At 36.8% G+C, this 26,406-nt stretch overlaps 1 protein-coding gene across 1 annotated transcript in view; it reads left to right on the forward strand.

Annotated features, from left to right (window-relative positions):
• Window positions 1–7,283: 7,283 nt before the first annotated feature.
• Window positions 7,284–26,406, forward strand: part of LOC107100461 (acid-sensing ion channel 1-like) — a 134,527-nt gene continuing 115,404 nt past the window's right edge. Inside the window, exon 1 of the mRNA XM_015398964.1 lies at window positions 7,284–8,805. Coding sequence (XP_015254450.1) covers window positions 8,251–8,805 — 555 coding nt within the window. The 5' untranslated portion in view covers window positions 7,284–8,250. The remainder of the gene's footprint in view (window positions 8,806–26,406) is intronic.

Here is a 26,406-nt window from a genome sequence, read left to right on the forward strand (position 1 = left end):
AAAGCTCAGCACCTCTCTTCACCCGAGTGTCCAAGACATAGGGCCACAAGTCTGATCAAACGATGACAAAGTCGATCATCGAACTGCGGCCTAGGGTGTCCTGGTGCCATGTGCACATATGGACACCCTTATGCTTGACATAGTGTTCGTTATGGACAATCCATGATGAGCACAGAAGTGCATCAACAGAACACCACTCGAGTTCAGATCAGGGCGGCCATTCCTCCCAACCACGCCCCTCCAGGTCTCACTGTCATTGCCCACGTGAGCGTTGAAGTCTCCCAGCAGAACAAGGGAATCCCCAGGAGGGGCACCCTCCAGTACCCCCTCTAAGGACTCCAAGAAGGGTGGATATTCTGAACTGTTGTTTGGCCCGTAAGCACAGACAACAGTCAGAACCCATACCCCCACCCGTAGGTGGAGGGAGGCTACCCTCGTTCACCGGGGTGAACCCCAACGTACAGGCCCCGAGATGGGGGGCAACAAGTATGCCTACTCCTGCCTGGCGCCTCCCACCATGGGCAACACCAGAGTGGAAGTATGTCCAGCCCTCTCAAGGAGACTGGTTCCAGAACCAGAACCATGCGTCGAGGTGAGACCGACTATTTCTAGCCGGAACCTCTTAGCCTCACACACTAGCTCCGGTTCCTTCCCCACCAGCGAGTTGACATTCCACGTCCCAAGCTGCCTTCAATATCTGCATTTAAAATCTATTTTTAGGCAAAGTTTTTATGCAAATGTATTTTTGTTTCTCTCTGTCTCTCTTTGATGTCCTATAAATCATCTTTGGATTACTGCATGAATGATGCTATGTATATGGTCCTGCCTTATATTGCCTTTCATGTGTGCACTTCTCATTCTTCTTGGTTTCGGTTTAGGAGAAATTATGGAAAATAGAACACATCTCTGGTTATGGAGGCACAGCTACTGTAAGTTTTGTACCATTCACTTACTGTTACAGTACTACTGATGCTACTGATAATTGAAATGACACAAAGGTGAATATGTGTTTTTTATAAACACATTTTTTTTGTAAATGAGTAAACTTAACACTGTATTTTGCTACTATTTTATTTTTTAATTGTGAATGCTCATCAATTTGATGCTCTTCCTATCATGCGTGTGGTGCAATATGAGTGAAAAACATTCTAAGGATTTCTTTATTTAATAGAAAACTAATTATACTGAGATAAAGACATTACAAAATCCAGTTTTAGAGAGAAATATAGAGAGAATATGTTTGCTGAAAAATATAGCCTTTTCCTAAATGCCCTTAATGGATTGGTCAATTTCTCATTTTTGACCACTTTAGTCCTCAAAGTAAGGTGTAGTGAGAATCTGTATTTAGAAAAAGGGAAGATAGACCTAGCCATAACTCATTCTTCTGACCAGAATATCTATAAATTCCTCTGATCAGTTATCAGCTCAAACAGATGGCAAACAGTGAAATGACTCTAAAATAGCTTCCTTATTCAGGAATCAGTGAGGCTATTTTACAGTAGTTGCTATGGAAATTGATACTCAATTAACATTTTGTCATTTTAGTCATTGCCCGTCAAAAGTGTGGGGGATGTGGTCCGTCCTAGGATGTGGCAAAGCCAGTTAAATGTAACAAACAGCATTTCAAACCTTTATTATGCTTCAGTGTAATCTTTTTGTCATATCATCATACAGAACATAAAATCTAACATTTATTAATATATTAGCTTGCTGGAAAAAAAGTATCTGTGACTAGCACATCTTAATAGAAATACCTTGTTCTTATCATACCCCTAAGCCATTTAGCACTGCCTCTCTCCATACTGAATCCTTTATCCTTTTTTATTGAATCCTTTTGTTGGAAATGTCCTTAATTTAGTATTTGCACATTAGAAATTTGAGTTAAAGACTAAAACGTCCCTCATGTTTTCTCTGTAATGATGGCATTGATGCTGATGCTGCCCCTCATGTCCTCAGTCAATGTTTTCTCACTCATTCATCTCAATAATTGACAGCTCTGTTTGGACTGTTCGCTTCACTCCATATTCAAATCTTCCCTTAACCAGTCAGAATGTAAGAGAGGCTGGCTGTCTGTGAGTATCCTATCAGAGAAGTTAATCAGCTGACTGCAATCAGCTAACGGCGCAAAGTGCTGGCAGTCGTTATGCCGAGAAACACATGACTGCCAAGAAATGCATCCCCACGCTCAAATTTAGAGGGGTGTAGAATCCAAGTTTAGCTTTTTCGTTAGAACATGAGCTAAAAAAGACTAAATGTAGATGTGTAGTCACTAAATATGCTTAATATGTTATTATCTCATATAAACCCCATATGTCAACATTGGGTTTTGAAAAATAGGGAGATTTTTTCATCAGTGTATGTGTTACTATCAAAATGATTAATGGGCTGTTGCCATGAAGAAAAGAGTCCACAGCCACTGAACCTTAACTTCAAATTCATGCAGTTAAAAAATGAGAACCTATTCAAAATTGCAACTTCATAAACAAATTGTTTAATTTGATAACAACAGAGATAGATCCATGAAAGCACAGAAAAGTAAGCATGAACCTGGCCCGGGATAATTTTTTCAGAGCTTTTTAATCAGTCTCTTGAATTCAACTTTCCTGTAAAATATCTATGAATACCTTTTCCTAATACCTGTCTGGTTGCTCCCTGCAATAGATATTGTCAGGGAATTATAATTTCTGCTTACATGTAAAGCCCTAACATCTTTCTCCCTGCTGCTGCCTCTGGTCCATCTCCTCCCCGACTCTGTTCGTTCTATTATTGCAATAAGCCTTTAAAAAATGTGGATAGCAAAATTTGGAATCAGCATTAGGAGGAGAAACAGTAAAACGTGTTGTGATATTTAATTTTAAAGTCACTTTAACGCTATAGGTATTTTTTTTAATCTCTTCCCTGGCTGTCCTCTTTTTATTCTGACCAAAAGGCTTATTTTATAATGTGGAGGGCAAATGTGAGCATAAAGTCAGTACAGAAATGAGAAAGGATTGGGTTTATTTCAAGAATAAAATAGCCAGCAAGTAATCTCACAGAGGCAGTAACCTCTGAAACTAACTTCACATATTGGTATATTGGCATGTTTGACATGCTTCTCCTTATTTAACTGACTAATCTAATTAGCAAACTTAACATGAGTTACATGGATTGTTTTGAAAAGAGTGCAAAGTATTTTGCTTTTTGCTGCAGGGTTTGCGAAACATCCTGATGCTCACGTTCAGATGTGCTTAGATCTGTTTTCATGTATTTGGGTTACCATGTGTATGCTCATAGTGCGTTCAAAGACAGCTTGGATAGGGAAATATAGATAGGGAAAACGTGGGGCGACATTTCCCACCTGAACCCCGGGTCTGTTTCACCCATGGATATATCCCCACAGGTTTACTTTTTTCCATCACTGAAAGAGATTAGCGGGAGAAATTACTGATTAGGAGCTCAGTTGGAGATAACATAAGAAAATGTGATTCTCCTGCATAAATCGGGAGAGTTGGCAAGTATGGAACAATAAACAGTTATAAGCGCACCTTTAGCTTTGAGCACAGGAAGCATTTTTCAGCATGACACTGATGCTGTTGACTACAGAACGATCTTTGAGAGAAACAAAGCAGAGCAAAGATAAACAAATTCACATTTACAGAGGCTACTGCTGCAAGTACGGATCTATCTCACCTAAAGCGTGCTACTTAATATTTGAGTCAGTCGACTTTGACTGCAAGTAAGACAAAAAGTTTAGTTGTCCAGGCTTTAAATGTGAAAAGTGTGGGCGTTGCATCTGCCCACATTCACCACGGGTGCGACGCCCATGGCATGTGGCACAAAGGATTAGTTACTTAATAAGAGTTATTTAGCTGCATGATTTCTGGAATGTATCTGAAATATATTCGCAACTCTATAGTTTGTGTATTGCTTGTGTTTTACAGGCCTTAAGATTTACTTAGTCTATTACTTTTTAAAGTTCAATTTAAATGCTCCTTTAAATCGAGTTTTGTTGTTAGCAATGTTTCCAATATTAGTGCACCTCATTTGTATTCTCTGCTTTATGCTGTGCTTTCAAAAAGCCACTTGAAAGCAAATTATTGTTGAAAAGTCCACCACTTTCAGCCTATAATCTGCAACCACATGCCTGTTAGAGCATATTTAAAAATTCAGCTATGGTAATATTTATACAGCAGTGACAAAAAGCCTAGGTGGAAAATAAACAGGGTTATGCCACAGTACTGATGACAATCTCAAAACCACAATACACATTTTCATCTAAATTAAAGTGTATTAATTAAATTGAAGGTGATTTAGTTTAATTTTAATGCAGCTTACCGGTTATTATTCTATAATTTTTTGTGGGGATTTTTACTTTATTATTACAATTGAAAAATGAAACATTAACAAAACAATGTAGCAATTTATAACAGAAACTTAAGACAATAAAACAAAATTAGCACACCACAACAGAAATTGCTTGTTTGGCTGTGTGACGGTGGAAGATAGTCACGAGAGGCTAGGGGGAGCTGCACAGTCCTGTGAAATAAGGGAGACTGTGATGAATCTGCTGAAGGCAGTGAGTACCGGAGGCAGAGAAAAAAAAAGTAGAACTGATCATTCTATAAGAGTATTCTTCAATAGAAGTACAAGTGTTGGTATCGATTTTATCATTACGAGGATTGATCGGCCCACCTTTGGTCCTAACATTGCAACACTGCAAATCTACGCTAATTACATGGCCCATTGACTATCACCTTTATAGTAATAACCATATTTAGTATAGACATGATCACAAACAGCTAACTTAACTTATGCGTCCAATAGCGTCATTGCCAGGTCCGCATATGTTTTACATCCTCTTTTAGCATTTGCCATTCAGGGATCTTTTTGCACGCAAGTTCACTTGTGTGTGCGCTCTCTCATGATCAAGATCAAATTTCCTTGTTCTCTGTAGGTTAGACAAAGGTCTTTGCTACTTTTTGTTTTGTTCTGCCATCTGTAAGCTTGTAAGAGTAGTACCGTAGAATCATATGTACATATATGATGTATTATATGGCTAATACATTAGTTTATGACTTTATGCCTTAAGCCGCTTTAAAAAGGAACAAAATAATAAATAAATAATGCATTAAGTGCAATGCTGTCTTCAAACTCTGAAGGTGTCATTAATAATTTTTCCTTTTATTTATTGTGGCTACCAAACATATTTATTTTATTCAACCTCACTCACCAACACATCGTTTAAACTGCGCTTTTTTCAGCTCTCTTGCCTGGTGTTGCCATTGGTAACCATTGAATAGCATTGATCAGCTGGCTCTTTTAAATACACAATGATCTTCATGTGGTGTTTTATGTTACAACCATTCATGGTTTCTTGTTGGCATGCAGGGGACCAAACATGAGGTGGAGCCTTGGACGCAAACTTTAGGCACAGCTGTGATCTACAGTATAAGGGAAAATTGCTAAATCTTTTGCATGCACATAGTTTTATACATCAGGTTATTTATTTTTTTTTTTTTGCATACTCGATTTTCGGGTGTTTGGTGTATGTACATCTTTAGTATGGTCTCCACATAATGTTTTATACATGAGACCCTTGGAGACAATGATGAACACAATGTGCAGAAAAAAGCAACTGGGCCAAATTGAATTACACAGACCTGGATCAGCTTGATTAAAATGCACTTGCAATGCTTTTGTTTATTATGATCCTTAATGTTTCAGCTAGATAGCTTTTTTACTTGCTTACATTTTGGCTAAGAGATGCAAACTGTGCATTCCGTGATACCCGCATTCAATAGCATTTTAGCTTGAGAATCTTTCTCAATTTCTGAATTCCTAAGTACTTTTATTTTTATTTGAAAATTAAATGTACCAGCTGTATTCAATTCTGTCGGAATAAACAAAAAAATATTTTGTTCACCTTATTAAACAAACAGAAAAGGTTAGGCTAGTGAATAAATAAGCAGAATAGAATTAAATATACAAAAAAGATATAACCCGCATTAACAGAAACACTTGTATTCAAAGACAGGGGATGTCACTCTCTCCAGCTGTCAGGCTACCTGCCATTTTGTTTAAATGAAGTAAATGGCAACATAGCTTTTGTTTGCAGTCTAATCCAGCAGTAAGCATTGGTAGCAATTAAGACTAATTGTTTTGTTAGCCATGCTTCTAAGCAGGTGGTTGTGGTTTATGTCTGAGGAATGTTAAAGCTCAAGGCTTCCACACACTTGCACGAACATGCATTTGCAACTGGATTAATTTGTCTTTCTGTTCTGGCAAGCCTCTGGTGTCATTTATTCTCTTGCATCTATTGGTGTGGCTCAGCTTAAGGATGAACTGCCACACCCTCTTGTGGATGGCAGCTTCGCAACAACAGTGTAAGAGTGTCCATGTAAATTGTAGTTCATGCACTTTAGTGTTTATATTCACACAATATCCTTTTCTCCATTTTCTATTTATGTATTAGTCATATTCTTTGTACTTATTCTAGTTTTAATTAATTTTTTATGTCATTTTAGATGGACTGAAAACCAAAGTATTCTTTATTTAGGTTTTATCATACCTTAAAAGTCTCTAATTGGATTTGTAGCAGAGTACATCTCTTACTTCCTTTTATCAGTTTGCAGATCAGATGGCTGTCATGCTATGTAGCATTGTTTGTTAGCTTCACTATGATCTACATGATTGGCTATCAGGGCAGAATATCGATCTTTAAAGGATAAGGTTGTGAATCTTTGGCTATACACCCATTGTTAGACTTAAAAGTAGCCCCTAGGTAGCCAATGAATGATAATCCTGTTTGCTCTTTAAGGGAAATTAACACTTTCTCAACTGCTTTTCAACTCCAATAAAGTCCATTTGTGGCCTAATTGTGGCCACATTTCAAGACAGATTAGCTGAAAATGTAATTGTTTTAATTATATTAAGAAAATACATATGAAAATGTTTAATTTAGATATCAAGTAAATACATAATTAAAAAGATGTTTATCTATGTTCTGTAGAATAATCTGTTTTCCTACTCTTATGTATCATCATAAAACTATTTAAATGTTAATAATTCTGTGATACTATTTTGTCTACATCATAAATATATAACTATCTATGAAACTCAATTAAATAATCAACCTGCTTGTTGACATCAGTGGAGCTATAGGGCATGATTAGAGAATAATAAAGAAATTAATGTGATTTCCAGATTGAGAGACATTCTGTTTGAACACAGACTCACAAGCAAAGCAGCCATTCAGCAGTGGGATGGATCCTGACTACTAAAGAGGAGGAGAGAGAGAGAGATGAAGAGAGCAAGAAATGGAGTGGTGGCAGAGAGAAAGGAGCCAAGAAACGGAGTGAAAGACTCCACACGGCAGAATATAAATCTGTATGTTAACAGGACTAAAGCACGGAGGTTTTGAGGTGGCTTTAATGCTGATGCTGCTCGGGGACTGCTCATAAAGGCTCAAGAGGTGGTCTTGTCTCTTCGATCAGTGCAAATAAGGGAAGTGGAACCCGCGGAATCAGTAAACGCCGGTGTTTCAGTCACGGTGGTGGGCTGGTCGGAGGTCTCTGACCCCCTCATTTTTATTTCTTGGAAGAAAAGAGAAGCGCTAAAGAGACACCAGAGAAAAGGGAAGGTGACAGCGAGGGACCAGTGAGCCATTTCTCTCTTTATTACCTTCATTCAGAAAACCATTGCATCCTATTATCAAAGCGATGTAGAGGCATTCTCTCCAATTGGAGGAGGAAGGGTCCCATTGACTGCTGAGGCTTAGCGCCCCTCTTCAAATGGTAGTTCTTTTCATCCCATTCCCCCCCTCATTGCCTATGTCCTTCTGTCTGCTGTTTTTTTGTTCTCTTTTCTTTTCCCTTCCTTTTGAGTCGACTCAGGAAGCAGGAGGCATTGCGTTTTTTTAGTAGAAGTGGGTGTTTCTTTCATTGTTTTTGGTTCCTCTGCAAAAGGACAGCTGAGCAGGGAGAGTGAGATACAGCTCTGGAGATAATAAAACGGCAGACTGAACGAAAAGGGGGACCTGGCACTTCAGGAACAGCTGGCAAACCAATGGCATGTGAGACGTAATGAAAAGAAAACTGTTACTGAGTCTGACAACCATTTTAAGGTAGCTATTCACTGAGAATATTGCAGCTTCTCTGAGGGAAAAAGGAGACTGTGCCAAACATCAGTCCTAGGTACAGTCTGCTTTTCCTGTTGCTAAGCAAAGTGTCTAACCTGAAGTTCGTAGAGAGTACTGAGCATCACTTTACAGCCATGAAAGGAAGCTCAGAGGAAAGCATTGAAAGTGTCAGGCCCTCCAACCTGCAAGCATTTGCCAATATATCCACCCTACATGGCATGAGCCACATATTTGCCTATGGACACATGACATTCCGTCGATTTCTTTGGACTATATCTTTCTTGGGCTCCCTAAGCTTACTAATGCTGGTCTGCTTGGATCGGGTTTCGTATTATCTAGAGTATCCTCATGTCACCAAGTTGGACGAAGTGGCAGCAACAAACCTTACCTTTCCTGCAGTTACCTTCTGCAACCTCAATGAATTCCGCTTCTCCAAAATCACAAAGAATGATCTTTATCATGTTGGAGAACTCCTGGCCCTCCTTAACAATAACCATCAAATAGCCAATCCACACTTGGCTGAGGCTGAAGTTCTGGCAGTCCTAAAGGAAAAGGCAAACTTCCAGAACTTTAAGCCAAAACTTTTCAACATGACTGATTTCTATAACCGGACAGGACATGACATTGGTGAAATGCTTCTGCAGTGCACCTTTCGAGGAGAGGAATGCTTCGCTGTAAATTTCACCACAGTAAGTCACCAGCCTTTGATTTTAACTGTGTTTTTATTTAATGTCAGCTCTGATAGTCTGGTTTGAATTGATTCAGTGCGAACCCCGAAGTTTGCTTTAAAAAAAAAAAGCCCCACTGCAGGTATTTCTGTTGTAAGATGGAGGATGAGGTCCCATTTTTTGGTAATTCAAAGTTTTGCTGCGTTGTTGTGTTGGTTTGCATCCTACATATATATTATACACAATTAAAGTAATAACAAAGGTGAGTGTTGACATTGTTATAGTTTGTATTTATGACTGCATACCAATGGAACCTTTTGCTCAGAGAGTTTACAGCTATGTTGGAGGAATTATTTTATTCATTTATGAATGGACAGAATTGTGTTATGATCTTATGGAGTTCAGAACTTGATATCCTAATCATCTAGATTCTGATCTGCCAGAAATTATGCTGCTTTAAAATGGTTATTTGACATGTTTATACCTAGAACAATTTAGCATAACAGCTGTTTATATATAATTTTAGTGCCAGTCTTTCACCAAGCATTCTTTCACACGGTGGCTACCCAGCAGAGCTCCTCAATATATATTATAAATATGGTTTGACTAAGTTTAAATGACAGCCATAGTGTTACCTGTCTAATGCTATGACCAAAGTAACTCAGATCATTTAGTTAATCAATATAAGAACTGTTAGATGTTGTTAATAACAGGGCTGTTTTTCATACAGTTAGTTAGCTGCAATGAGATTGGTGGTCTTCATTCAAGCAGCATTTATTAATCCTTGCAAGAGAAAACAGATACAGCCGTACCAATGTTTGGGTTTTCATGTCTTGTTTAGTTTGTTCTTTAACTGCTAAATACTCAAAAGAAGAGCTGGGAGAGTTTTCACATACAGCTTAATCCAAAAAAATTTACAGAAGGTTTCAATCATACAGAGGGGTGTTCATCTTGAATTAAAGGGGAATGACTCACTTTCCAAAACACTTAAGGCTGGAAAACATGTTCTTAGGCGTAAGTAATATAATCCTCATCCCTACAGTAGCCTTGTTTAGCAGGTGTGCAGCCTGATTGTAAGAAAGGTTTACGTTTAGGTTTAAAAATTAAGGCCTTATGAAATAGATGGTAAAATTTTTTTTTTTTTTCCGATCATAGCCCATAAAACATGAGCCTGATAATAGGAACAAACATTTACGGGTTTTTTTGTACTTCACATTGTTTTTGACTGACAGACGAATCTGAATGTATCAGAAATTGCTCATAATTTTCAAGCTCAATAATATTTTACCCCAAGGCACACATTATTCTTAACACCATTGGGTTACAATGGCTTCAAGGCTAACTTAAGCACTTGTAAAACATGACAGCTAACCCTCCTTTCAGTTTAGAAAAAAGAAACTAAGACTACTTATTGCTCAGCTTGGAAAAAGGAGAACATGTCCAAAACAGTTGCACAATTCCATATGTTTGTTTCAGCTGCAGCATTCATAAGTTAGAGGAAGAATTAGGCCTAAACAAGATGGAAGGATAGGTTCATCCTGTCCTGTATCAGTGGTCCAAGCCAGGTGTAATACTGAATATGGGTTAAGTATTATTATTGCTCACCATGTCAATCATTTTGTGACCACAGTATAACCGTCTTACAGAGCTCAAATGATTTAAACTGGTTCATCAAAAATGACAATGGCAATGCAAAAAAACATTATACTCCTAAGGCATCAGATCTTAATTAATTACAAAGTGTTTGGGTGTGGTAACAAATCAGCTGTTTTTCGTCACGTGGTCTGTTTAATCTCCTAAGTCCAAGCTTGAATAGGAAACGTCAAACTAATTTATCTCCCAAAAAAGTTAATTCCTCTCTTAAAGGTATGATTGCTTTCTTAGTTGCATCTTTAATCAAATATCACTCTTTTGAGATAGGTATCTTCTAAGTGACTGACAATCTATTGAGTTGATCAAGGCGCATATCTGCTAGGATATTCATTTTACATGATTTTTGGTTTTTATATCATTTAATTTTTACCAGAAATGTTGTAAATCAGGAATGCCTTCATTAACATGCTTGTTTCCAAGCAGCAGTGTTGTGATAAACAGGAATTTTTCATGGGAAGCTAATTGGTTGACAAAAAATGTAAAATACGCCAGCAGTAAAAAAAAAAAATATTAAATACCTCATCCTTTAGATGAACTTTCCTGTTATTCAGTAGATATCTTAGTAAAAAAGAATCCACCTGGAATCCAATTTGAACATTCTGGCTGGTACTGCTGAGGATTGCAGCATATTCTTTGGATGGAGTGTTGTTGCACCATAATATCTCAGTGGGTAGAAATGAGTTGGTCAGGACTCAGATAAGTGCTAGGATTATCTATAAAATTCAGCAGATTAGCTGATGTTCTGTCTGACAATAATCTCAAGCAACTAACTGCAAGCATTTGCTGCCTGCTCACTAGGAGGTAACTGATTTCATAAAGTGATTCAGAGCTCATGCTCTGTTTATTAGAATTATTCAGATTAACCAAGTAGATTTCTTTTAGATTAGAAGAAAAAATATTATTATTATATTGGGCTGAAATAATTAATCGGATTAATCCTTGTTAATCAATTATTGAAATAATTGTCAACTAACTTAGTAATCGATTAATCGTTTACTGGAGTAAAGAGACTGTAAAACATCTTTAGCTCACAGCAAACCACTTAGAGCAGTAATGATATCAAAATAAAAAAAAAAAAACATCTAAAGATTTTCTTAAGATAAAAAAATATATATATTTTCGTCTGTGAATATGCTCTATCCAGAAGTCCTCAAGTTTCACCTGGTTTAATTTTGTAAAAAAAAATGTTCTTAACGGAATCTATTTCTATCCGATTATTATTGATAATTTGAAAAAATTATTGTCAGATTAATTGATTTGCAAAACAATCGTTACTTGCAGCCCTGTTATTGTACCTTTTCATAATTTTAAGTGATAACAGCAAGGCTCGCTATTGAGCAGAAGTAGACTAATGAAAATATCACTATTATTTATTCATTTTTTCCCCCACTGACATGTTGAAGGATAGATTTACAAGGCAAAGGACTGTGAGAGTGATGGGCTTTGACCTTGAATAAACAGTGGAAGAATTCAATTAAGTCCTAGTTGTGATTCAGCTGGGAACAAATCTTTTGAAACCTTTTCCATCATAATGGATGGGAGGCCACAGGGAGACTGGCACTCTGCATTTCAAATACTATTAAGAATTGTGTTTGTTCTTCCCATCTTAAAAACAAAAGTGGAACAACTTATCTCTCGACCCACAATTGAGATTGTCCATGAAATATATTGTTCATAGTTTGCTCAATTGATTATTCGTCTGCAGGATACGAGGCAAATTATCAGAAGTCACCATAGAGGCATATATTTCCATCATTATTTATGCTAATAGTGAGAGGACAATCACTTTGTAAACAAAGTGTTGTAATGTACCTTGTTCTTGTTTAAACTTTGAGATGGCATTTTTAGACTTTGGAGCCCATGGATAATTATCAATGTTTCTTAAAAAATATTATAAAATTGATTTTGACAACAAAAGCCATTCATTGCTTAGTCTTTATTGTTTAGACCCAGGTAACTTTGCTGGTCAGTTTAGCACAATGATACTATGGTCATTAAATCAGGTGAGGACACTTTTGGCAAAGCGATCAGGTACTGCAGGAAAATAAAATAATTTTCTCCAAAAGGCTTTTAAGTAAAGAGAAAATAAACTGGCTTCCTGACTGTAGAAAACACTAAATGGACATCTAGGAACTTGGGTTTTGTGGGGTTCTTTCTTCAGGACCTTGATTTTCACACAACAATCCTACTTTACTCTAAGCAAGCTGTGGGCCCCTTTTTTTTCCCCACAGTCAATACCTTAAAATAATGAATAGACTTTGCTTGACTTACCCAGACTGCTGATACTCCTGTCGTGTGCATATGGGATGCTGAAACCCCAGATTGGTACATCCTTTCTTTCGGCATTTATCTATACTCAACGTTCCATTATTAAGTTTACATACTAGACTCTGGAAGTAGTAACCAGAAATAACCATATTCCTTTGCAATGATTTTGTTGACCATTACATTAAATTCCTATATTTAAAAGAAAAATCTTTTAAAAGTTGCTACTGTTTAATATTCCAGTTTTTTTAGGCCACACTTACAGCTTTTATTAACTGTAAACCATATCCATCAACATAAAAAGTAAACACTGTGTTTAGTTTTGTGAAGATTTAGAAAGAAGAACTGCCCAGTTGTCTGGATCCTTTAGTATGCTTCTCCATGTTTTTTGTTGTAGCTGTTTTCTTGTCTTTCATTAAAACATCCATTCCTAAAGCTAGTGCAAATGAGACTGTTTAAAACAACTCTACAGATATGTATGCATGTCAATCCCAGGATATTAAAGCTTGGGTATCAGAGGTCTCTTGCAGATTTACCAATGTAAGGATTTATCAGCAAAGGGAAAGGAGCAGAACAAGCCACCTGTGTACTTCATGTTACAGATCATTGAAGCTATTTATCAGAACTGTAGTTAGAGGGAATCTGATTTAGATATATTGTAAATACAAAACATTCCTTTGGTCATTTTAAATTAAAGAAGAAAGTGGATTGTGAAGATTTGGAATAGACCTAAGTGTTATTTAATTTGAAGTTTCCAGAATTTGAAAATAGCATAAATGGTTCTATGAAACCCCTGCATCCGGAGGGATTCACTGATTTCCCAGGACTCGTGAAAACCTGCATTTAAACTTATTTGAATAAGACTTAAAATGATGATTGAATTTATCCTGTGATCAAGAGGTATGTTATCATAATCTGATGGTATGTACTGTACTGTAGATCTATTTCTCTACTGTATAGTCTTCATGAACCCTGACAAGTTCTGCTTGGATACATCTCTGCTTAGCCTTAAAGAGATCGTAAAATCAGTATTCATCATCACATTTTTGTTGAAACTCTGTCCTTAAGATGAGAATCATTTTTCATCGTTACCTCCAGATGACAGCAGGGTGCCCAGGAGGATAAAACATGGTTAGAGATGAGACTCAGACTTTCAGACCTGTGGAGCTACAGATAGATTAATCCGTTTTTAGGCAGAGGGTACAAACAACTGAGGCAGGCAGGGTATTCTTAAGGCACAATTTTTAATTTAATTGAACTAAATCAATTAAAATACTGAAAGTTGCTCTATTAATATGGCAGTTTTTTCTGTTTCCTGTAATCTTTAACAGCTGTTCTAGTTTAGCAAATTATTAACACAATTTCCATGCTTATACAGAATGCTCCGAAAAGTACGTTTGTACAGATTTATTGTTTAAAATTAAATCTTTTTCACTCAGAAATGTATCATATCCTCCAAAAATGTTCTTTTTTCCAGCAGTGGGGACATTTGTCCTTAACCGATGAGTCGATGCAATCAACTGGTATTCCTTAGATAGAACACTTTGAACCAATCTGACGGTATGATCTGGCTGAATTGTCTCTCTAAAGTGCCTTGAGATGACATGTGTTGTGAATTGGCGCTATATAAATAAAGTGAATTGAATTGAACCAATGCCCTTCGGGAGCAGTGGGCTGCACTCACTTATTGACCCCCAGGAAGCATTCTGGGGTTTAAGGTCTTACTAAAGGAACAGTCTGAGTTTTGAATGGCCTCCCTATAACACTGTATATAACACTCTCTATAACACTTTATCTGACTATCCTCCACAATTTGAACATAAGACCAAAATGACCTTTGTAAACAATGATAGCAATTTTCTTCTTCAAATCTTATCTGAGGCTAAAAACATTTTAGAAGAAAATGGCTAAATTTTAAAGGAAATAGAACGCTGTTCTATTAACAACATTTAAATGAACAGGCAATGGATATTTTTTCATCATTCTGGATTTAGATGTGCATTTTTATGACATATTACATTACATTTTTTTATTCTTGTAGGACATGTTCTACTCAAATGATTTCTTTATTGCTCAAGTCTTAAAACAGCATAGATTTAGAATATCTGGTAAAATACAATGCCTTATTTTTAATCAATAACAAAGTTACCAAATTTTAAAAGGGAAATTTATTTTTTTCACAAAGGGCTGTAATGAGTTAAATAGCTTTTTTTCTTAAATGACTAAAATACTAAATCAAACAATGCATTTTATATATACGCAGGGTATCTAATAAAAAGTTTGGTGGTAAATTGTTTCTTAGTGGTACCTAATATTTAACATAATATCTTGATTTACAATTCAAATTTTAAATTGCAAATTTTGTAGAATTATGCATCCAGGTGTCTGCACACGACCATTTGCTAATTTGCAATATGAATTCCTAGAGAATTCTTTCATGTAACCCAGTCAATATACATGCACAGAAAACGAACTAATGTTAGGAACTCCCAACTGTTTTTTCCCCCCAATAACCAAGAACCTGTATTTTTAGAGAATTTTCTCTACTTTTGTCAAGTTTATTATTACCCGTTTTTGTTGAAAGACGCATGTGTTATAATCTGGTGCACAGACTACCTGGTTTTACACACCTCCTCTGCATACAGGTTTTATAGAGGACAGAGGTCACTTGTAAAAAATTTGGCAATATACTTCCAGTTACTTTCCGCCTTGCTTTGGCCTAGCTTGAAATTAATAACTGGTGTAATTAATGATGCCATGTATTTTCTTCAGCACACTAGTCCCTACTACAGCAGCACTTCCCCACAACATGATTCTAAATTATCATTCTGAATGTGTGGCTATATTGGTAAAGCTTTATAACAGATTGGTAATAATGATTAAAAAAACACTAATTTAATGTCATTGTAGCAAAAATGGTTATTGGTGATCAAATGGCTGTGCAAGTGCATTGAATTATAATACAAAGAGGCATATCTGCAACAAAGCAGTCAACTGCGCTGCATGATTTCATGTACGCAGTGAACTGGTCTCCACATTAGGCTGCCTCACTAGAAGCAGATGTTTTTGATGTAAAGCATGCGGCTTTAGTCACCTGCTGTTCTTTAACAGTGCTCCAGGGCTGACTTTTAAACATATCCAACTTTGGCTTTCAGTCTTTCTGCAACAAATACATTTTCAATGTGCATCATTTAAATCCTTTGAATTTCAGAACAATAGCCTAACTATATGCAGTTCCACTGCCTGCTCATCAGCAGTCGGCTACAGTGTGTGAACTGTGAGGGCAGGCAAGAGTGTCAGAGAAGTAAATGAGACGCTCAGCTGTGTAATGCTTCATCAGTTTGTGAAGAGGTGTTGGACACTGACAGAGTGAAAATGAAATGTCCGAAATTCAAACCTCAAGATGAGTCAAAAAACATGAAAATACCAACAGATCTGGAAACAACGCATCAGTTGTATACCAGAGAAACAGTTAATCAGTTGAGTGATGATACATAAAGAGGAAGGACATTTTCTGCAGTTTTAGTTTTAGTTTAGTTATGGTGTAAGTTCCCTGGATTTGCAATCGAGTGTCCATCAGCTGATTATGAAGGTATGAGCTTCATAATGGAGCTGATGCAGGCAGATGAGCCATAGTGGGAAATGTGGTCGAACAATATTGCTTTCTTAAGAGATTAATGTTTAGATCAGGGGTCTTCAACGTTTTCCAGGCCAAGGACCCCCAAACTGATGGCGAGATGGAGCGGGGACCCCCTAATTTTATATATATATATATTTATATATTGTATGCAATTGTGTTATATCATACATAGTCACTCTATTACAGATGGTGTAATGTAATGAAAGTAATTTCTCCCTGGGATTATTAAAGTATTTCTGTCTCTGATTCCTGGTTGATGGGACAGGTGTTGTGAATGAAATGGTGTCCAGTTTGAAAGAGCTCCTGTGTGTCGCTGAATGTGTGCATTGATGACTGAAATACATCTTCTGCCTCCATTTATTTGCTTACTACAGTGTGTTTAATTCGTGTTAATGTGTGTTTAAAGAAATTTCAATTAGTGGAAAAAATTGCAGGGGAGTAAAATAAAAAAAGTAAAATAAACCAAAACTTTCATGACCCCCATGCAGTACCTCTGTGGACCCCCTAGGGGTCACGGACCCCCCTGTTGAAGACCTCCGGTTTAGATCATCATTCCTCTTATTTTACATTCTTAGTTTTGAACCTGCTTTCCTGCAGCCTTTGTATTCTTTATTAATCATTTTTGCCTAAAATTTGTTTTGAAAAAATTATTTGGATAAATTGTGATTTATCAAATATTTAAGTAATTGTAATATATGTAATTACATGTATAGGTATTTTTTACAAAAACATTTGAAATTCCCAATTAATAAAAAGTACAATAAAGTTTTTTATCTTCTAAATCTCAAATGTTTCCTGCTAATTTCATAAAAGGACATCTTCTTATTTTACTAATTTTTTTTTTTTTCTTAAAGGAAATCTTTTTTATTAAATTAATTAAAAATTGTTCATTAATTATTAAAATAATCAATAGCTGCAGTCCTACTTAATATTCACAGCATGGCATAAAGGAGAAGATATAGAGACACATAATGAGGGTAGCTGAAAACCTCAGCATTCAGATGAGAGAGAGGAGCTCTTACTTAAAGAAAAGTATTTTTTTTTTATTTTAGCTGCATTATTCTAGTATCAATCCAGATCTTAAAATAAAACCATGACACCATCGAAAAATACGATCTCTAACGAAAAAAAAAACATGATTAAATTAGAGACTGTTACTTGGGAGAAATGCTCAGCTCACACAATTTGAGTCAAGCACAGAAAAGCAGAGATGTTGCAGTGTTGCTACTGATGTATGAAGTACACAGTATTTGCTGCTCTGACTGAAAATAATTATATGTACATTTTATATGTTTTTTCTTGTATAGGAGCTAGGCTGGTAATTAGATGCTTTAGTTTCCTGTGTTTAGCCTTCGAGGCAGTATCTGTCCTATTCTTCATTCTGCCCAGGAGAGCGCTCCTGTCCTTTCTATTAAAAGTCACAAACCATTTAAACGTCATTGAAAGGTGTAAAACACCAATGGCTGGCTGTTTTTGCACATGGATAACTGCAGAAATGAATCACCCCAATGCAACAACCCACCAAGACATGATTACATCACTGAGTGCAGCTGAATTACAGCAATCTGTTGCGGTCTGTGACCCAAGGTTGAACTGTATTGAAAAAGTACTACATCACTCTTACAGAGGCAGAGTTAGGAAAAAAAAGCACAGCTGATATTTAGATCAGCATGTTTACCTATTTTGAGGACGTGAAACCAATATTGCATGCATTTGCAAACAAATATTACGTATCAGAACAGTTTAGGTAAAAAGCTGTGGTTTGAGCATTCAGATAAGAACAGGACCGAGTTCAAGAAAAATAGGGACTCTATCATTCTACCGCAGAAAATGTAGGACTAATAGGACAGCCTTATTTAGTTTTCAACTAGTTAAGCACAGCATAGCCAGAGAACTCGCTCCCTGCAAAGCTAAACCAATATTAAAAGTTATTTTACCTCTTGCAAAATATAAAAAGAAAAAAAAAAGAGTATTTTAAAACATTTTGAGCATTTAAAAAGAGACTAATACCAAATACTTCTTAAAACACAACCTCTCTGGTAAACATAATGATTGTCTCCCTGAAGTATCAGAGCACGTGCGTCATTACCCGAATCGATAGTGATTTCTTGACTGTGGCCAGTTATTGACTTCACCTTTGTGTGTGTTTGTAGGTGTGTGCGTGGGTTTGTGTCTGCGTGGCAATGTATTTGTTAGCTTGTGGGGAGAATTTCCCAGGAATACCGTATGCTACATTATGAGGACTTACAGGAAGTGTAACTGGATACGGGGACATGAAGCTGTCCTCTTTAGTTGGGGGTTTGGTTTAGGTCTATGGTGTGAATCGATTTTAGGTTAGGTTTAGGGTTAGGATTTTATTGGTTGTTAAGAAATACATTAGGAAAGGCAAGCGTGGAGTCTCTTAGCATTAATGGTACATTAGCTTTTAAGGATAAAGTGATTGCATTTATTTCATTCTTAAATGCTTTTATTGTGGTGAGAATTTTGGTAAAACAATGGTGTATGAAAAGTGAAACCATATACATGGCACTTTATTACTGAAAACATAATGCAGCTCCAACTTACTGTTATTGAATTGATTAAATTAATCATAAGTAATTGAATCAAGTTGATCCAACTTCATTTTTAAGTTAATAAGTTGAAAACTTAGAATAATCACTTCAACTGGTAACGAGTATTTCTTTTTAAGTTGGAGCAGCATTTTCTTTTTAGTGTGTAAGAACAGATGTTGTTTGATAGTTTCATTTCCATTGTCCGAGCTCCTTGATAATTGCACTGAAATACTTCAAAAATTAAACCAAATACTTTTTATATGTACAGAATGATACAAGAGCATGACTCATTTGGTATGTGAGCCTCTGGATATTTTGATTTATTGGTCTGTGTGAACTTAGGTTAAGTAATATCCCGAACTAAAATAAACTATAGAACTGTGTTATTTTTTCAGTAAATGTCATATATGTTGAAAGGAAAGAATAATGTTGTTGAATACATTTGTGTGCCTTTCCTCGGCTGAACGAAAGGTTGGTAGGAGATTATGTGATTATGTTCCTGCTTCGAAACAAGAACTTCTATATGTGTAGTGTTGTGTGGACACAATGAGCAGTATGCACCTTGTGTTTGCATGACTGCTTTTTCCATTAACGTGTAACCAACACAATGAGGCAGGACAAATGAATATGCCTCGGCGTAAATTGATTCTGCCCCCTCCATGTTCGGACTGTTGATTAATTCTTATCAGATTTTATCCAGAGGTTAAAACCAGGTTGCACCTTTAGTTTCTAACATTCTAGTTCATCAGATCATTACAGTTAGACTATTGCAGCTGTCATTATCTTGATTGTGGCCTGTGATGCACTTGTATGAACAGGGCTTTGGTTTGTAACTGATTTACATTCATGCCTGTTTTGATTTATCTTCTTTGGAATTAGATTAAAGTGCTTGAGAGGCATGTTGTCAACATGTTTCAAAGTGTTGAAAACTGGGAGATCATTTCTGCTCCTTGAACAATAATCCTGCCTCGCACTTGAACCTGTAAGCAAATCAGATATCAAAAATGCATTCTGCTTAATATGTTATATCGCAGACATTGTTTTTCTGCTGTGCTTCAGCTTTGAAATAGAGTAGTCTTGAGGCTTGTGTTAATGTGCCTAATTAAATTTATCACACAGTGATTGCTTTTTGTAAGCTTCTACTCTCTTTAATTAAATAAAATTCTTTGGAAAAATATAAATGTTGTCTCTTATATATCAGTATTTGCAAGAGCCATGGCCATAACAATTATATTTCATAGCACTGATTTATGATTAATACTAAAACCTGTTATATACTGTTTATTACTAAATGTTGTACTGGATGGAAGATTAGAAAAAAAACCTCTTGTTTCTGCAATTTCAGATATTCTACCGCTAGTCGTGTTTTCTACTATTTCAATGTCGTATAAGACTTGCTGGGTCAGTAGCCTTTAAATACCACAGTATTTCCGATCATAGACTAGCATGAGCAGAAATATACACCACCACAAATAAGCTCTGCAGAGAGTTTATTTCAATACACTGGGTTACAGGCTGTGCTTAGAGAACATTTAGGGAAACAAAGATGTTAGATAATGTGAAAGCTTGCTGTCAGCAACCAGACAGAAGGTCTCACCTCTGCTGTGGGAGTAACCAACTACTCCGCCATGCCTCAGCCTTCTTTCCCTGTGTGTCACCATCTGAGCTGAAATGTGAGCTTACGGTTCCATAATGCTTTACTTTCTAATCTATGTTGTAAATCCTTATATGCAATACAGTCTAATTTATTTCATAACTTTGTAATACCAGATTTAATAGCTGTGTGTTGCACAGAACTGTACCACCAGAGAAGGCAAGAAAGCCTGAATATTCTTGATTTGATTGTGGGGACAGAGAAGATAAGGGGGTTGAACTAAATTTCTGCACATCTACCTTTTTTTTGTTTGAAAAAAGGAAAAGCCAAATTCCATCACAATTAGTGCATTTCAGAGGAATTTTCTGCATGTGATGTAGTAGTCCTGTAAGGTATTTGTCATGTTGGGGTCTAGTCTTCTAACCCACATGCAGAAAACACTCAAGAGACTGGAAAAACAATTATGAGGTTTATTGACAATATTTTAAGAAAAGGTAAATGGTTGTCTTGGTTCGTCAGGCTGATCACGGGAGGGGGGCAACTAGAAGAGGACTGAAACGGTTAGCGTGGATTTAGGTAACTTGCTGTTTGGTGGTGGTTAAGGTTAAATACCTGCTCAGGGGTATTTGACTGGTCTGGCGGGGGGGACCTTGAGGATCTGAGAGGCAGAAAAACACAGAGTCAGGAGGGTTCAAAATCAGGAAACAGATCTGGGTTGAGCAGGCTCCAAGTTTGCCGGTACCGTTACCGGCAACCCTCACCTCATCCTTACCTGAAAGAAGACTAAGACAAGACATCTATATCTAGCCCTTTGTAAATATTTTTGGCCGTAGAGAGTCATGATTTGGAAAAAAGAAGAAGCAAATAATAATTTTCATGATGTTAACGTTGTCTTTAAACTACCGTACCGTTGGTATAAATAGCCAGGATGAATAAAGAATAAAGGCTAAATATCAGAAGATCAACTGACGAAATAACCTACTTTTGTACAGCTGTTTGCTCACTGCGCATTTGCGCCTGCTTGCAGCTCATTTCTTCTTTGTTTACCACGATTTTCTTTTGCATTTGTTTTCTGTGCTTGAGTTTGCATCAAACATGTTTTTGCGGTTCGTTTTGTTGTGTACTGTGAGTTTGCACCTGTCGGCCACCGTAGATTTAATGCCATGAGAGCGACAGCACTCCGTTCTTATCGCTCGCTGATAACAGGACTGAGGTGCTGTCAAACAGTGGCATCGCATAAAGAGTGGAGCGGTGACCACTGAAACTTAATGATCACTCATGGACTAGTTGTGATTGTGACATAAGTTGAAGAAGTGCAACCGAGGCAATTTCTTTTTTTTAATTGTCAAAATGGAATAAAGGGAAAATAATGTTGACAAAGGTTAAAATAACGAATAGGCCTAAAAGGTTTTTTAGGTGGCTTTTAAGAAAGCCGTCTTAATTGAGCACTATAGGACTGTTTATCATCCTGCCTTACCTCCAACGCAGACCCTGGCAAGCCACTGCCCTTCCACATCACTGGTGCTCTCTGCCTGGGTAGATACAAGGAAATACTGCTGAATCTGACTGTCATCTAGATGCAGCTCTGGATGAACCAAACTGGACCACTTTTTTAATGCTTTCAATTCTTTTCTAGCCAATTTAAAGGTTTGAAATAGAGAAAACTTGAGTAAAAGTCCGTCATGATACGTTTCACCTGTGCTTTTATTGTGAGGTGCCGATAGCAATATGTTATCTGGTTGCAAGAGGTAATGGCAGATCCAAAGTTTATGATCTAGAAAGTTGATGAAATACTAAATATTGTGAAACAATCATTCCACCCACTAAAAAAGGTAAACTAAGTTACTGCCTACTGTTATATTTAAAGCCAGAACAGGAATGCCTTATTATGTTATGCAAGAACGTTATACTCGGAAACCAGCCCTGCACTGTCTGGTTGGATATGGTGCTTCTGGAAAAATAGCAGGCAACACTTTCAGTTTGAATGCACCTTAATACAGCTTAAGACAATGATAAATTGTTACCATATTTATTTTGTCTAATGAAGGTTTTTTTTTTTTGGAAAAACCATATTTTATTGATTTTAATCATTGCAATTTTTTTCTATTAAACTGTAAATCTTCCTATTGTCTCCTTTAAAAGATGAAATGCTTTTTCATTCTCCGTCGTAGACATGTCCGTTGTCATGGTACTCATCTATAAGGTAGGTTCCTTGTATTACCAATTTCAAAACTCCACATTCAGCACTTCGCCAACCCATTTAACCAGCTTTATAGGTACAACATCATCAGAAAAAAATTCTTTATATTACCATGTTATTACTGTTGGTAAATAGAATTAGCTTTTTGATTAATATTTATATACCTTTTCAATAGACATGAAGTTAGAGCTGTGGAATCAATAGTTTTTATTCTGAATCACCATAAAAAGGCTGGAAAAAAGACGATTGTTTTGGCTCATTTTATTTTAATTATTTGAATTTCAACAAGGAGTCTGAAATTCCAAGTGTGTATTCGGGAGCACACCCTACAGGTGTGCTGAAGGAACTGTTATCACAAATATACAGGTGTGACACTTTATTCAAAAGAGCAATGGCTCTGGTGGTTTTGGTGTGAAACCTCTCAGCCACCTGTATATTTTAATGGACAGAAAGGAAAAGTCAACATTGTGGTGGTGCAGCACATCAAAAGTGTTGTGAATGTTGTCTCTCAGGTTGGATTTGTACTTCTAGATGAGCATCACCTGAAATGCACAATGTCTGCACTAGCACAATGCTAGATTTTAACAACAGTTTTATGTAGAAAATTAGGTGTATAACTGTAAACAAGTAAACTAAAAGGGAAGACATTCTTGGAGCTCAAATGCACAAAAGATACGGAGACAAAATGATACAGCTGGCGCAGCACAGGATTTTCACAATGGATTGTTATCTATAATTGTAATGACCTTACCTGAAATGTTTTGTTCTAATACATGTGAGTGGGAGTGGTGAGTCATCTATTTAGCATTTTCTGTAACTGCGCTTATCTCAGAGTGTCTTCTCTCTACAGAACAATACGTACTTACCTGTCCCCTGTCTGTGCCTCTGCACTTTTGGATTAACAAAGTTGTGCTGCAGCTAATTCCAACTTTACCCAGTATACTTCCACCCACAACTCAGAGTATTTTGATGGGAATACTGCACATTCTATGAGCAGAGAAGTGATGAAGTATTAATTGCCTTAAAGATTGATTCTATTTTTTATGTTATTAAATGTTTCTGATCCTTAAACGACTTTTTAATGTCAGATAAAGATGATTTAAGTAAATACAAAATGCAGTTATTGAATAACTGTTTGTTGTAGTCAAAAAGCTATCCAAACCAATCTGACCCTTTGTGAATAAAAAACTGCCTCTATAAACCCAGTAATAGTTGTACCTCCTTTAGAGGTGACCACCGCCATCAGGCGTTCACAAAAACTTTGGAAAACTTGCCCAACTAAGCAGAATTTCATTAATTTTACCTCATTGAGCATTTTCTGTTGTTATGAATGGCCTCTTGAAGACCTCCCTGTAGCATGCTAATTGGAAGAATTTATTCACTAATCAATACTGATATATTGATTAAATGATTAAGAGTATAAGTAATTGTATTTGTCATCTGCTTCCTATTTGGGATGGGGCTGAAGGGGTGGCAGTGTCAATGGAGGAGTCAAGACTCACCTTTTTATCAGAGGCCACCTCCTGTTCCTTTGGCAAGGCAAGGCAAATTTTTTTGTATAGCACAATTCAGTGCTTCTTCTTTTCTAAAAATGTGTGCGATCTTAAATATTAAAGGTATGGAGGACAATCTTTTATTTCCGGGTGGATCAACTAAATAAGTGGTCCTCCTAATTGTCAGTCATTCTGGTGATATGGTTACATAAGGCCTTCCTACGTGCTCGCCCCCCAGTTAGCCATCTTTTTCTGCACATGCGCGCTTTCAGGCGTATATCTGTGGTGCGCTACGGTTTCAGCCAGTCATTGAAGCTCACCTTCCTCAACGCGGTTCTTTGAAAATGTCCGAGGGTTGTAACAGAAAACGTGTCTACGTAGTATATGAAAAGAAAAGAAAGGCCTCAGATAAGGCAGATAGATAAGGCAGATATATCCTGGTATGCTTTGCGCTCAGAGCTCTACTCGAAAAGCATTCTGGGATTTGATGTCACAGCTACCCGCTGTTGGCTATTGCTACCCGACAGTGGCGACTAATAACAAGGATGCCGCAGGCACCCCCTGGTGAAGGAGAAGCTACATGACCATTCATTATAAAGTCCATTTTATATAGTCCCCTCTGTATGTGGACAAAGTAAGCTAATATGAGCTATGAGAACAGCACATTTTAAAGAGGACGTGCACAAGGAGAAATGGGCTCATGCATGCTAATGCACGCGCTTTTATTTAAAATCCTCCACAATACTTTTAAGATTTGAAAGTAAAGTTACATAAAGCATTTAAACACTTTCCCATAGTTGTTCACATATATACAGTCCTTTTGCTCTCTATGTTGAGCATCTGCAGGTTTCTCTTTTTTGTTTTTAGCTGCTCTATTGATGTTCGAACAAACTAACTTTGCTCAGCTCTTTGGCTGTAAATGCCTCATGTTTAAAAAGCTTTGTTTAAAAAAATCCTTTCATTGAAAAGCAATTATTTCAGTGGCTATTATGTACATTTGAATACAATAATTACAAAAATAATGTGTGCTGCACTTCTAGTGCTAATGAAAGTAGCAGTATTATGGCTTATGAACCCAGGAAAGCTGTGGAAACCTCGTTTTCTGCCTTTTTTAGTTCTTTTTTTCTCCCCCATCTTACTCCCAGCCTCTCATATCTGATCATAAAATCTATCAGTATTCTCTGTATGATAGCCACAGGGGAACATTCCTTTTTGAAGACAATTTACTCTGAACACTTAAAACAGTAATTGCTATTAAAAAACGGCTGCTTTGGTGGATGTACAAGCTATCCTGATGCCTGGTTTAAGGCTACATGTTTCCTAGATGTACTTTCCTGATGCTGCTGCAGATGTCAAGGTTCTTTCCGCCCCTTTTAGTTGTTTACACACTCATGTAGAGTGGAGCTTTAGCAAGACTTATATGAGCTTTTCTTATATAGACTCATTAGGTCTACATACAGTTGAAGAAATGCTGCAGGAGATGTGTGTCTCTTTAGTGGATAATGGGAGGACTTTCCTCAGACATGAAAATGTTTTGCTCAATCTGCTTACTCAGGTCAACATACCCAGGGCAGCTCGCTCTCTGCTTGCATATAAATTAAAGCAGATACCATTTTCCATGCTTTATCATCTGCCCTGCTACTGAGTGTTGTCTCAAATTCCTCAGAGAGAGGTGGGGCTGATTTCACAAAGGCTAATGACAAAAGTGTCAACATCATTTGCTTGCTTCAAGCTGAGGAGAAATAACGACCACAGTTGTAAATTATAGGAAGTGCAACAAATTAATGCTCAGTAATTTAAAACCATTGACAAGTCTTCATAACAGTTCCGAACCAACACCTTTGTTTATTTATCTCATCTAAAAATTAATGTTTGGGCCACATTGTAAAGACTAAATAAAATGTGAGTCACACTGATTCATTCAGATTTGCTTATGGCTGTGTATTCAAAATATGTTTTTTTTTTTGCAGTTATTGTCTTCACCTAGAGCACCATCACCAGCTTAGTCATGTTCTTATTAGCATTTACAGTAAACACTTGCAACCTGTGCCTCCGTGATTTTCAGTGGTAACACATCTCAAGGTGTATCTACTATACGCTCGTTTATTTGGCTGTGTTTTTTATTTTATGACCTGTCAACAAAATGATTAATACAATTGGATTTGGGTGAGATTTGAACACAGTGATGGACTGGCAGTCTTTCCAGGGTTATCCTATTTTCACCA

The sequence above is a fragment of the Cyprinodon variegatus genome, unplaced genomic scaffold (genome assembly GCF_000732505.1).
Source record: "Cyprinodon variegatus isolate N-32 unplaced genomic scaffold, C_variegatus-1.0 Scaffold974, whole genome shotgun sequence".
In the NCBI taxonomy this organism is placed as follows: Eukaryota; Metazoa; Chordata; class Actinopteri; order Cyprinodontiformes; family Cyprinodontidae; genus Cyprinodon; species Cyprinodon variegatus.